A 14,226-nucleotide genomic window follows, 5' to 3' on the forward strand; every position below is an offset into this window, starting at 1 on the left:
CAATTTAGCATGGTCAATCCACCTCACCTGCACATGTTTGGACTGGGAGGAAACCAGAGCACAGTGGTGAAACCCACGCAGAACGGGAAAAATGTGCAAACTCCACACATTCACCCCTCCAAGGCCGAACTGAATTCACCAGTTTCTGGTATTCTGAAGAAGCCACCATACCACTTCAGACACAAAGTATATTTTACATCTAGATAGCCACTTAATTTCAAAACAAAAATCCATAATTGAATTGTAATTTCAGGATAAACAATTGGCATGCGAATTTATAATTTAAGGGTTCGATTCACTTTTAGAACATTTGTTCGTAAGTAAATATGCCAAAGTTGTTTTTCGTTAAGAAAATGATAACGGTTGAGCTTGGTTGCTTATTTCCCAGTCATATCCCCGTGATCTGTAATAGCTATTGAAGCCATTAGACGAGCAATAAATAGATCCACATTCAGTGCCCCGTTTTAGATCGGGGGTGTACAAATTAATGTCCTGCTCTCCAGAGAACTATATTCTAAACTACTCGGGGAAATCTGCCGAGGAAAGCAGAACGACCTCCCTTACGGCATTCCTCTCCAGATAGTGTCAATCTATACTTAACAACAGTTGTGAAGAAAGATGACGCAGCTTCTGTAATCAACCTAATAAGGAAATACAAGACTAACCAGGCACTCCTCCATTCAAGACACACGGACAGTGTCATAGGAATTATTTTTGCTAAAACTAAGCGAACTAAAATAATCACTGGAATAAAGCACACTAATCACGTCCCCGGGTGCATGTTTGCACGTATTTTTACATCCAAATAAACGCATTAAGCTGAATTTATGCAAAGAGAAGGTTGCTCCAGAATAGCAGATCCCAGCTTTGCAATAGAGGGAAAAAAGGATTTGACGATGTTACCCCGCGCAGCAGTGAACAGACTGTCCTACCCGGCCGTCATGGTAATGTTGTAGAATGTGAGCCAAGCAGTAGCGAAGGGACTTAGGGGCTTTTTCTTGTTTTCTTTCTCTTCCAGCGAGCCATCCTCTTCACTGGGCGCCATAGTACCGGGTGACTAAATTAAGAAAGTCCAGTGCAGGCTGGAGAGCAGCGAACAGCTGAAGCCGACCGCGTCCGCGCGCTTCGCTCTCCGCGGTCGCGCCCAAGAGATCCCCGGACGCGCGCATCATGCCCCTCAACCGCTCCAAACTTAATAAGTGCCGAAAATCCATTTTTATTCGTCAAAGACCAGCTATTGTGGAGATTTATATATTTGGTGGCAAATGCGTTATATAATGTAAATAGGGATGTTATGAAGGAATAAAAATGAACATATATTTGATGATAGTCCACTAATTTCATTAATAACAATTGAGTAGGGCACAAAGTAGAGCACACACCTCTGCCATGCTGTGTTAATTCAATGTAATTACAATTATGCAGCGCTTGAGACTTTTCCCAGCCTGAGTGCTGAGGGTTTTGGCAAAGGTTGGTATCATGACCGGTACAGGTGTGGAGGGCCGAAGGGCCTGTTCCTGTGCTGTATTGTTCTTTGTACACTAGAATGAGATACAATTTCATTGAAACATACAAGATTCTGAAAGGGCTTGACATTTACTGAAAGGCTGTTTTCCCTGGCTAGATAATCTTGAATTTGCATCCTCACTCTCCACTGGAGTAGAACTGGATGATTGAAGGGAGGCGAATGTGGTTCCCCTCTTCAAGAAAGGGAATCCCTGCGAATTACAGACCAGTCAGTCTTACATCTGTGGTGAGTAAAATACTGGAAAGGATTCTGAGAGATGTTGGGGGTGATTCTCCGAGCCCCGTGCCGGGCTGGAGAATCGGCGCAACCGTGCCATGACGCTCCGATGCCGGCCCGCGATTCTACGAGGTGCGGAGAATCGGCGCTATTTGCGCCGATACGAGAGTGTCCCGCCGGCGCTGTTCACCCATGGTCGCTGTTGGCAGAAACTCTGCGCAAAGGGCTGGAGGGCGACCTGTGGGGCGGGGAAAAATGATCCTTCACCGGGGCGGGGGGCCTCTAATGGAGTCTGGCCCGTGATCGGGGCCCATCAATCGGCGGGCCGGCCTCTTCCCCCCCCCCCCCCCCCCCCCCCCCCCCCGGGCCTACTTTCTGGTGCAGCCGGCCCCTGAACACCGGCGCCATGTTGGTCGGGGCCGGTCGCTAAAGACGTCCCCCGCGCATGCGCAGGTTGGCGCGGCCCAACTGCACATGTGCGGGTTGGAAAGGAGGCTGGAGCGGCATGAACTGCTCCAGCACCGTGCTGGCCCCCTGTGGGGGACAGAATCGCTCATACCCGGGCCCGGTTCGCGCCTTCGTGAAAGCGACGGCGTTCACAACGGTGCGAACACTTGGCCTCCATAGCGGAGAATTGCCCCCAGGATTTATGATTATTTAGAAAAACATAATTTGATTAAAGATAGTCAGCATGACTTTGTGAGGGGCAGGTCATGCCTCACAAGCTTCATTGAATTCTTTGAGGATGTGACAAGACACATTGATGAAGTTCGGGCAGTGGATGTGGTGTATATGTATTTCAGTAAGGCATTTGATAAGGTTCCCCATTGTAGACTCATTCAGAAAGTCAGGGGGCAGGAGATACAGGGAAATTTGGCTGTCTGGATACAGAATTGGCTGGCCGAAGGAAGACAGCGAGTGGTTGTGGATGGAAAGTATTCCGCCTGGAGGTCGGTGGCCAGTGTTGTCCCACAGGAATCTGTTCTGGCACTCTGCTCTTTGTGGTTTTTATAAATGACTTGGATGAGTCATTTATAAAATAATGACATGAAGGTTGGTGGAGTTGTAGAGGGTGTTGAGAGCTGTTGCCGGTTACAACAGGACATTAACAGGATGCAGAGCTGGGCTGAGAAGTAGCAGATGGAGTTTAACCTAGATAAATGTGAAGTGATTCATTTGGGAAGGTCAGATTTGAATGCTGAATACAGGGTAAAAGGTATGATTCTTGGAAGTGTGGAGTAACAGAGGGATCTTAAGGTCGACGTACATAGATCCCACAAAGTTGCCACCCAAGTTGACAGATTGTTAAGAAGGCGTATGGTGTATTGGCTTTCATTAACAGGGGGATTGAGTTTAAGAGCCGTGAGGTTTTGCTGCAGCTTTATAAAACCCTGGTTAGACCACACTTGGAATATTGTGTCCAGTTCTGGTCGCCTCATTATAGGAAGGATGTGGATTTTTGAAGAGGGTGCAGAGGAGATTTATCAGGATGCTGCCTGGGCTGGAGGGCATGTCTAATGAAGAAAGGTTGAGGGGGCTAGCACTTTTCTCACTGGAGAGAAGAAGGAAGAGAAGTGACTTGATAGAGGTGTACAAGGTGATGATGGGCATGGATAGAGTGGATAGCCAGAGACTTTTCCCCAGGGCAGAAATGGCTGTCATAAGGGGATATAATTTTAAGGTGATTGGAGGAAGGTATAGGGGTGATGTCAGAGGTAGGTACTTTACACAGAGAGTGGTGGGTGTGTGGAATGCACTGCCAGAGGAGGTGGTGGAATCAGAGTTATTCGGGACATTTAAGCTACTCTTGGACAGGCACATGGACAGCAGTAAATTGAAGGGGTGTAGGTTAGGTTGATCGGAGATTAGGATAAATGGTCGGCACAACATCGGGGGCTGAAGAGACTGTACTGTACTGTGCTGTACTGTTCTATGTTCTGTGGATTCAGAATAAGGAGTTGTGTGGTGAATGTAACTTAGTAATTCACACTGTATTTACCAATACCATTGTAAGCGCAGTAGCGTTATCTGACCACTAGGGGGAGTAGCTCTGGGAATGCTCAGGAGTTTGTACAGGGCTCCACCCTTGGCTCCGCCCACGACTCCTCCCCCTAGACTGCTGTATAAATAACCGTGTCCAGAGCCAGCCTGCAGTTCATCGAGAGTTCAACGGGTAACAGGCTGGCTCTGTAGTAAGTAGATTAAAACCACTGTTCATATCTTAAAGCACGTGTCTCGTGAATTGATGGTTCCATCAAGTTGGCCGTTTATAATTATAAAGGAGAGATTTCTTCACTCAGGGTTGAGAATCTTTGGAGTTATTTCCCAGAGATGGCTGCTGGTGCTTAGTTGTTGGATATACTTAAGACTGAGAGTAAATGTTTGCCTCTGAGGAAATCTCAGGATTTGGGGATTATGTGGGAGAATAGAGTTTAAGTTGAAGTTCAGCCATGATATTACTGAATGGCAGAGCAGGCCTGAGGTTGATTTGGTCCACTCCTGCACCTCTTTCAATGCGGTTGACTCTTAACGTCCCTTTAACATAGTTTAGCAAGCCACTCAGTTGTATCAAATTGCTACAAAGTCGGGACTTCCGGTTGCGGCTATGACCAGCTAAGTCGCACATTTGGCAGCTCCTGCGACAAAGGTGTTTAAGGGCCGATTGGAGGGCCCCGACGGTACTGTAAAGACGAATCCCGGTGGGGGAAGGCTCCCTGAGGAGAGTGAGACCAACTTTATGGTCGGTACTCGGAGTGGGGCGACAAAAAAAGCGGCAGCAGCTCCCCGAAAAAAGCGGGGGAAGAGGACCAAAATGGCGGCCGGTGGCGCACTAGAAGATTGGAGAAAATGGGCGGAGGAGCAGCAGGCCGCTCTCCTCCGGTGTTTTACGGAGCTGAAAGTGGAACTCTTAGAGTCTATGAACGCGACGACCACAAGGCTGATGGGGGCCCAGGCGACCCAAGAGGCGTCGATAAGAGAGCTGCAGCAGGAGATGACTGCAAGGGAGGAGGAGGCCACGGTCCTCGTGGGAAAGGTGGAGGTGCACGAGGCACTCCACCTGAAATGGCAGAGCCGCTTTGAGGAGCTGGACACTCGAATGAGGCGGAAGAACTTGAGGATCCTGGGCCTAGCAGAAGGCCTGGAGGGGCCTGATCTCCCGAAATATGTAGCGGAGATGCTGAGCTCCCTGATGGGAGAGGGGGCCGGTCCGGCGCCCCTGGAGCTGGAAGAAGCATATCGGGTCATGGCTAGGCGGCCTAGGGCGAACGAGCCCCCGAGGGCGGTGCTGGTGCGATTCCAGCGTTTCTGTGATCGGGAGAAAGTGCTGAGGTGGGCCAAGAGGGAGAAAAGCAGCAAATGGGAGAATTCGACGGTGCGGATATATCAGGACTGGAGTGCGGAGGTGGCAAAGCGGCGGGCCCGGTTTAACCGGACGAAGGCGGTGCTGCACGCAAAGAGGATCAAGTTCGGAATGCTGCAGCCAGCGCGCTTGTGGGTCACTTACAAGGACCAGCACCATTACTTTGAGACCCCAGAGGAGGCATGGACTTTTGTTCGGGAGGAAAAGCTGGACCTGAACTAGAACTTGGGAACGCCGGCGGTCGAGGCCGCCCGAGTACCCTTGACTGATCAAGTGGCCCATGTCTTTCTTAGGCCAGGTCGGAACTTAGTTAAAGTTGATGGATCATTTGGTTTCTTTGAAACTTGTGTTATGGGGGGTTTCTTTGTTCCTTTTTGTGTGTCTCTTCCCGTTGCCAACTTCCCTTAATTATTGTTGTTGTAGGGGGGGCTTTTTTACTGTTTTTTGATCTGTTCTTTAAGGGTTATGGTTACTGTTCTGTTCGATGGAGGGTGATGGTTAAATACGTTATTATTGGGTAGTTATTTAGTTATGCAGGCATAGTTATGTATTTATGTATTTATTTGAGATTTGTTATTTATATTGTTATATTGTTAAGTTGGGGAGGCGGGACGGGGGGGGTGCAAGTTGGTTATGCGGGTTTTCTTTTTCTCTTTTTTCTTCCTCTCGTTTTAAGGGGGCTTTTTTATGGGCTTGGATGGGGACGGGGGTGGAATTGAAGATGGCGGGGTAGGGTGTGGCCGGGCGAAAGCGCGGGCTTTCCCCTGTTTCCCGCGCGCGGGACGGAGGAAGGGGGAGGAGAGAAGAGTGGGGTGTGGCCAGCAATGGCGGCTTTTCCCGCGCTGAAGCGGGGTCAGAGAGGGATGGCAAGGGGGGGGGGAGGCCCCTCCCCCCCCACATCGGGAGGAGTCGGAGTGTGGCAGGGGCAGCCGGGTCAGCGAAAATCAGCTGACTCTCGGGAGTACGATGGTGGATACACCGCGGCTAGGAGGGGTCCTAGCCAGGGGGGGGGGGGGGGGGGGGGGGGGAAGGGGGGTTAGGGGGGGATACCGGGTTGCTGCTGGAAAGGCCGAGGACGGGAAGGGAAGAACGGGAGGAGAGAGGGGGGGGGCCATCGCCATGGGGAACGGGTCAGAAGGGGAGGGTCGACCCGGGGCGAACAGGGGACTGGACATGGCTAATAGACAGGGGAAAGGGACAGGTCGCTCCGCGACCCGGTTGATTACTTGGAACGTGAGGGGGCTGAATGGGCCGGTCAAGAGAGCAAGGGTTTTTTCACACCTAAAGGGACTGCAGGCGGATGTGGCAATGTTGCAGGAGACTCACTTGAGAGTAGTAGACCAGGTACGCCTGAGAAGGGGGTGGGTGGGACAGGTGTTCCACTCAGGCTTGGACGCAAAGAACCGGGGGGGTGGCGATTTTGGTGGGAAAGAGGGTGTCGTTCGTGGCGGCGCAGGTGGTAGCAGATAAGGAGGGTAGGTACGTGATGGTGAAGGGTAGACTGCAGGGAGAGAATGTGGTGCTGGTGAATGTGTATGCCCCGAATTGGGATGACGCGGGTTTTATGAGGCGCCTGTTGGGCCTCATTCCGGGTCTGGAGGCAGGGGGCCTGATCATGGGGGGGGACTTCAATACAGTGCTCGACCCTGGGCTGGACAGATCGAGTTCCAGGACGAATAGGAGGCCGGCAGCGGCAGAGGTGCTAAGGGGGTTCATGGAGCAGATGGGGGGGGTAGACCCTTGGAGATTTGGCAGGCCAAGGGCGAGGGAGTATTCTTTTTTCTCCCACGTCCACAGGGTGTACTCCAGAATAGACTTTTTTGTACTGAGCAGGGGGCTGATTTCGAGAGTGCAGGACACGGAGTACTCGGCCATTGCGATTTCGGACCATGCACCACACTGGGTAGAGGTAGAACTGGGGGAAGCACGGGACCAGCGCCCGTTGTGGCGCCTGGATGTGGGGCTGCTGGCGGACGATGAGGTGTGCGGAAGGGTCCGGAAGGGCATTGAGAGATATCTGGGCACGAACGACACGGGCGAGGTGAAGGTGGGGGTAGTCTGGGAGGCCCTGAAAGCAGTGATCAGAGGAGAGCTGATCTCCATAAGGGCACACAGAGAAAGGAAGGAGAGGCAGGAGAGGGAGAGACTGGTGGGGGAACTTATAGAAGTGGACAGGAGATATGCGGAGACACCAGAGGAGGGGCTGTTGAGGGAGCGGCGCAGTTTACAGGCCCAGTTTGACCTACTGACCACTAGGAAGGCGGAGACGCAATGGAGAAGGGCACAGGGCGCGGTCTATGAGTACGGGGAAAAGGCGAGCAGGATGCTAGCACACCAGCTGCGCAAGCGAGATGCAGCCAGAGAGATTGGGGGAGTGAGAGAGAAGGGAGGGAACGTAGTGCAGAAGGGGCAAGAGGTGAACGGGGTCTTCAGGGATTTCTACAGGGAATTGTACCGGTCTGAGCCGCCCAGGAGGAGGGGGGGAATGGAGAACTTCCTCGATAGATTGAGGTTCCCAAAGGTCCAGGAGGAACGGGTGGAGGGGCTGGGGGCGCCGATAGAGCTGCAGGAGCTAGTTAAAGGGATAGGCCAGATGCAGGCGGGGAAGGCGCCGGGGCCGGATGGGTTCCCGGTGGAATTTTATAAGAAGTATGTGGACTTGGTGGGTCCAGTGCTGGTGCGAGCCTTCAATGAGGCGCGAGAGGGGGGGGTTCTGCCCCCGACAATGTCACAGGCCCTGATCTCCTTGATCCTGAAGCGGGACAAAGACCCTGTACAGTGCGGGTCCTACAGGCCTATCTCCCTCTTGAATGTAGATGCCAAACTGTTGGCAAAGGTCCTGGCAACCAGAATAGAGGATTGTGTGCCAGGGGTAATCCATGAGGACCAGACGGGGTTCGTAAAGGGACGACAACTTAACACAAATGTCCGGAGACTGTTGAATGTGATTATGATGCCAGCAGTGGAGGGGGAGGCTGAGATAGTGGTAGCACTGGATGCGGAGAAGGCATTCGATAGGGTGGAGTGGGAATACCTGTGGGAGACGCTGGAACGGTTTGGGTTTGGGGAGGGATTTATCAAGTGGGTGAAGCTGCTGTATTCGGCCCCGATGGCGAGTATGGTTACAAACGGGAGGAGGTCAGAGTATTTTGGGCTCCATCGAGGTACCAGGCAGGGATGCCCCCTATCCCCCTTACTATTTGCATTAGCGATCGAACCGTTGGCGATGGCACTGAGGGGTTCAGGGGGGTGGAGAGGACTGACAAGGGGAGGGGAGGAACATCGGGTATCACTCTATGCGGATGATTTGTTGTTATATGTGGCGGACCCGGAAGGGGGAATGCCGGAGGTAATGGAAATACTAGCGGAGTTTGGGGACTTTTCGGGATATAAATTAAATGTGGGTAAAAGTGAGGTCTTTGTGATACACCCGGGAGATCAGGGGGAGGGAATTGGGCGGCTCCCCTTTAAGAGAGCAGTAAAGAGCTTCAGGTACTTGGGGGTGCAGGTGGCAAGGAACTGGGGGACCCTCCACAAGCTGAACTTTTCAAGGCTGGTGGAGCAGATGGAGGAGGAGTTCAAGAGGTGGGACATGGTACCGCTGTCGCTAGCAGGGAGGGTGCAGTCAGTCAAAATGACGGTCCTCCCGAGGTTCTTGTTTCTGTTTCAGTGCTTGCCCATCTTTCTCCCCAGGGCCTTCTTCAAGAAGGTAACTAGCAGCATTATGGGCTATGTGTGGGCACATGGCACCCCTAGAGTGAGAAGGATTTTCTTGGAACGGAGTAGGGACAGTGGAGGATTAGCGCTACCCAATCTTTCCGGATACTACTGGGCGGCGAACGCATCGATGGTGCGCAAGTGGGTGATGGAGGGGGAGGGGGCAGCTTGGAAACGTATGGAGAGGGCGTCCTGCGGCAATACAAGCCTGGGGGCGCTAGTAACGGCACCATGGCCGCTCCCCCCCACAAGGTATACCACGAGTCCGGTAGTGGCGGCCACCCTGAAAATCTGGGGGCAGTGGAGGCGACACAGGGGGGAAGTGGGGGGTCTGATGGCGGCGCCACTGAGAGGGAACCACAGATTTGTCCCAGGGAACACTGGCGGGGGATTCCAGAGCTGGCACAGGGCGGGCATCAGGCAACTGAGGGACATGTTCATAGAGGGGAGGTTTGCGAGCCTGGGAGAGCTGGAGGAGAAATTTGAGCTCCCCCCGGGGAACACGTTTAGATACCTGCAGGTGAAGGCATTTGCCAGACGACAGGTGGAAGGATTTCCCTTGCTTCCCGATAGAGGGGTGAGTGATAGGGTGCTGTCAGGGGTCTGGGTCGGAGAAGGGAAGGTCTCGGACATCTACAAATAATGCAGGAGGTGGAGGAGGTATCGATAGAGGAGCTGAAAGACAAGTGGGAAGCGGAGCTGGGAGAGCAGATAGAAGATGGGACATGGGCGGATGCCTTAGAGAGGGTCAATTCGTCGTCGTCGTGCGCAAGGTTGGGCCTCATCCAATTTAAGGTGCTGCACAGAGCCCATATGACGGGGACTAGGATGAGTCGGTTCTTCGGGGGTGAGGACAGGTGTGTTAGGTGTTCGGGAAGCCCTGCGAACCATGTACATATGTTCTGGATGTGCCCGGCACTGGAAGAGTTCTGGGAGGGGGTGGCGGGGACGGTATCGAGAGTGGTGGGAACCAGGGTCAAACCAGGGTGGGGGCTGGCGATTTTTGGGGTTGGGGTGGAGCCAGGAGTACAGGAGGCAAGGGAGGCCGGAATATTGGCCTTTGCGTCCTTGGTAGCTCGGAGAAGGATCTTGATTCAGTGGAGGGACACAAGGCCACCAAGCGTTAACACCTGGTTAAACGACATGGCAAGCTTCATCCAATTGGAAAGAATCAAATTCGCCCTGAGAGGGTCGGTACAGGGGTTCTTCCGGCGGTGGCAGCCCTTCCTTGACTTTCTGGATCAGAGATAGGAACTGGAGGCCGAAACAGCAGCAACCCGGGGAGAAAGGGGGGGGGGGGGAAGGGAGGGGGGGGGATAGCAACGAAGGGAGCACGTCAGCGGGGGGTCGCGGGCAATGACTGCCCGAGGCCATCGGCAGAAAGGGAAAAACGGTTTGGTTGCTAGACTGGTAGCGCGGGGGGGGGGGGGGGGGGGAAGGGTGGGGGGGTGCGCGCGGGGGAGGGCGTGGGGAGGATTTTCCAGGGAGGATTTGTTGTGTTATAATTTAAAATGTAGTAGGGGTAAATGTTTGTATCGAAAAATTTCAATAAAAATTATTTTAAAAAAAAAAAAAAATTGCTACAAAGTCAAAAGGGAATGAAACCAGACAGATCAACCACATCAGCCTAGGCACCAGAAGCAACAACAGCACACCTAGTTCTGTCAGTCCTCCCTGCTAAAGTGCTTGTGTCAAAATTGGGAGAACTATCCCACAGACTAGTCAAGGGATAGTCTGTTATAGTCATACTCATGGAACCATACCTTTCAGATGCCCTAGACACAATAATCACCATCCTTTAGTCGGTCCTGTTCCACCAGCATGTCAGGCCCACCTGAATTAGCAACTGAGTGGTATACAGTTGGCAGGGAGTTGCCCATGGAGTCCTCAACATTGACTCCAGATGCCATGAAGTATCATGGCAGTAGGTAAAACATGAACAAGGAAACCTCCTGCTGATTACCACTGACCACCCTACTTCAGCTGATGGATCAATATTTCTCTGAGTTGAGCACCAATTGGAAGAAGCATTGAAGGTTACAAAGGTACAGAATGCATTCTGTGTGGGAGACATCAATGTGCATCACCAAGAGTGGCATTGTATACTCTACTGACCCAGTTGGATGAGTCTTGATGGACATAGCTGCTAGAATGTGTCTGTGTCAAGTGATGAGGGAACCAACAAAAGTGAAAAACCTACTGAACCTCATCAATCTACCTGTTGCAGCTGCATCTATTATTGACAGTATTGGTATGAGTCACCAAAACACAGTCCTTATGGAGACAAAGTCCCACCTTCACATCAAGCACACCCTCCATCTGTCGTGTGGCACTACCACCAAGGCAAATGAAATGATTTTGAACAGATATAGCAACTGAAGAATAGATATTCACAAGGCGCCGTGGGCCATCATCAGCAGCAGAATTGTATTCAACTGCAATCTGTAACCTCATGGCTGGGAATACCACACATTCTACCATTACCATTAATCTGGAGGATCAATGCTGGTTCAATGAAGAGCCCGGCAGCACCACCAGGTATACCCAAAATGAGAGCTCAAACTGGTGAACTACAATACAGAACTAGTTACATGCAAAACAGTGAAAGCAGCAATGAACAGAGGAAAGATATCCCATTGTAAATGGATGTTCACTGATGATTGCACAAAATTCAGTACCATTCACAACTCCTCAGATACTGAAACAATCCATGTTCATAAGCAGGAAGGCCTGGACAACATTCAGCCTTTGGCTGATAAGTAGCATCCACAACATGCAAGTTCCAGGCAATGACCATCATCTACAAGAGAGAATTTGACCATCGTCCCTTGAAATTTAATGGCAATACCATCACTGAATCTCCAATTATCGACATCTTGTCAGGTTACCATTAACCAGAAACCGAACTGGACCAGCCAAGTGAATAACCTGGCTAAAAGAGCAGGTCAGAGGCTGAGAATTCTGCAGTGAGTAACTCACTGGACTCGCTAAAACCTGTTCACCACCTACAATGCATAAGTCAGGAGTGTGATGGAATATTCTCTATTTGCTTTGATGAGTGGAAACTCCAAGAAATGAAATGAAATGAAAAGAACACTCAAGAAGCTTGACTCCACCCAGAGCAAAGCAGTCTGGTTGATTGGCACCCAATCCGTCACGTTGAATGTTCACTCCCTCCACCATCCGCGCACAGTGGCAGCAGTGTTCACTATGTGGAAGAGGCACTGCAGCATTCATCAAGACTCCTTTATCAGCACCTTCCAAACTCTTAATCTCGACCAACTAGAAGGCAAGGGCAGCAGACGCATGGAAACACCACCACCTGCAAACACCCCTCCAAGCCAGACACCAGCCTGACCTGGAACTGTATTGTATTCCTTCAATGTGGTTGGGTCAAAATCATGGAATTTTCTCCATAACAGCACTGTGGATGCACCACACCACATGGTAGGAAAAACAGAAATGCAGAGTATTTCTTAAATAATGCAAGATTGGGAAGTGTTGATGTCTGAAGAAACTTGGATTTCCTTGTTCATAAACCACTGATCGCTAAAATGCAGGTACTACAGATAATTACAAAGTCAAATGGAATTTTGGCCTTTTACGCAAAGGTTTTGAGTGCAGGAGTGAAGAAGTGTTGCTGCAGTTGTATTTATATAGAACCTTTGTGTGACAGCACATGCTATGCTTTCTGTCTGCTGGACCAGATGGGGTGCAACAAAGTTTCACCAGACTGATTCCTGGGATATCGCAATCATCCTATGAGGAGAGAATGAGGATACCATGAGTGCGATTTTCAGCCACGAGAGCGAACGGCGGTGCAGGCAGAAAATCTGACAGAATTGGGAAAAACGATTCTTCCCTGATTTTCCCCATCCCCACACCAGTGACATCACGAGGTTCACAGGGTCAACGGGCAGCGACCTCATTTAAATACATTATAATAAATTTTAATATTATTAATATTCCCCCAAACCACCCCCCCCCCCCCCCCCCCCCACTAAACTTTGGTTTATAACAGCTTTTTAAAAACATGCTTCAGTCGAGGGGATCTCTCTGAGGAAGCAAAGATAAGTATATTCCCCGGAGGAGAGAGACATTCCTGGGGCAGTGCTCCTGGCACCACCCCCTGGCCCTGCCCTGGCATAGGGTGGCAATGCCTGTGCCGGGGCAGGCCCTTGGTGTGGGGGGGTGGAGGGTGGGGGGGGGTGGGGGGGGGGTGGGGGTGGGGGGGGGTGGGGGGGTGGGGAGGGGTGGGGGGGGGTGGGGAGGGGTGGGGGGGGTGGGGGGGTCCTCCATTAACGTGTGGTGGGAGGAAGAGCAGACTGTGAGGGGGGAACTTCCAGGGAATGAGGGGGATGGGGCACTGGCCATACGTCCGTGGTGGTTGCCCGGGGAGCCCCCGTTGATTGTCCAGGATGGAGGAAGGGGAGCCCGCGATACCTCCTTGTTGGGGAGATGGCACCCCGCTCTCTGTAGAGCTGGGTGCTGGCACTGTCAGGCCGGGCCCCACCAGAATTTTGGCATAAACTACTCCACTCTTTTTTCTTAGAGGCTCAAGATCTGGAGTGAAAATTGGTCTGTGCAACTGGAGAGCTACATGCCAATTTTCAGTCTGAGCCTGACACTTTGAAAAAAATACGGTAAGATTACACCCTGTGCCTATATTCCCTAGAGTTTAGAAGAATGAGAGGTGACTTCATCGAGCCACAAAAAAATTCTTAAGGGGCTTGGTAAGTTAGATGTAGGAAGGATGTTTTCCCTGGCTGCGGAGGTCTAGATTCAGGCGACAAAGTCTCAAATTAATAGGTAGACCATTAAGAACTGAGATGAGAAGGAATTTCTTCACTCAGATGGTGGTGAATCTTTGAAATTCTTTACCAGCGACAGCTGTGGGAGCTCAGTCATTGAGTATGTTCAAGACAGTAATCGATACCCAACACCGGAGCTCCTGGCAAGCAGGAAGAAACTGCAGTCGCAGTTCATTCTGTTGTCTCCGGGAAAGGCGGTGCGCCCGCTGCGGCGTTGGATTTACGAATATGGAGAGAAAGCCAGGGACTTGAGTGGCGGGCTGGTGTATGCCCCGGAGAAAGTTAACGGAGTATTTGAAATTTTCTATACAAAGCTTTACAGGTTGCAGCCACTGAGGGGGGTCAGATATGTCGGAGCTCTTGGCTGGCTTTGAATTTCCCATGGTAGGCAAGGAGAGGTGCGAAGAATTGGAGGCGCCGTTGGTTCCTGAGGAAGTCTTGGTAGTAATAGGGTAGATGGAAATGGGTTAGGCCCCTGGGCCGGTTGGGTTCCAGGTGGAGTTTTATAAGATGTTTCCTGGACAGTTGGTTCCGTTACTGGGAGAGATGTTCAGGAATTCTTTGGCCTGGGGCTCCCTTCCCGCAATGCTTAG

The 14,226-nt window shown here is 51.5% G+C and overlaps 1 protein-coding gene across 2 annotated transcripts in view; it reads right to left on the bottom strand.

The window, feature by feature from the left end:
* LOC119966418 (very-long-chain (3R)-3-hydroxyacyl-CoA dehydratase 1-like) overlaps positions 1-14,226 on the bottom strand; it is a 188,530-nt gene that overhangs the window by 99,629 nt on the left and 74,675 nt on the right. Inside the window, exon 1 of one of the 2 annotated variants that reach the window (XM_038798043.1) lies at positions 933-1,147. The exons of the other annotated variant lie outside the window; for it this stretch is intronic. Coding sequence (XP_038653971.1) covers positions 933-1,045 — 113 coding nt within the window. The 5' untranslated portion in view covers positions 1,046-1,147. Of the gene's footprint in view, positions 1-932; positions 1,148-14,226 lie in introns of those variants that run through there. 2 annotated transcript variants of the gene reach the window in all.

This window comes from Scyliorhinus canicula, chromosome 5 (assembly GCF_902713615.1).
Source record: "Scyliorhinus canicula chromosome 5, sScyCan1.1, whole genome shotgun sequence".
NCBI classification, from domain to species: domain Eukaryota; kingdom Metazoa; phylum Chordata; class Chondrichthyes; order Carcharhiniformes; family Scyliorhinidae; genus Scyliorhinus; species Scyliorhinus canicula.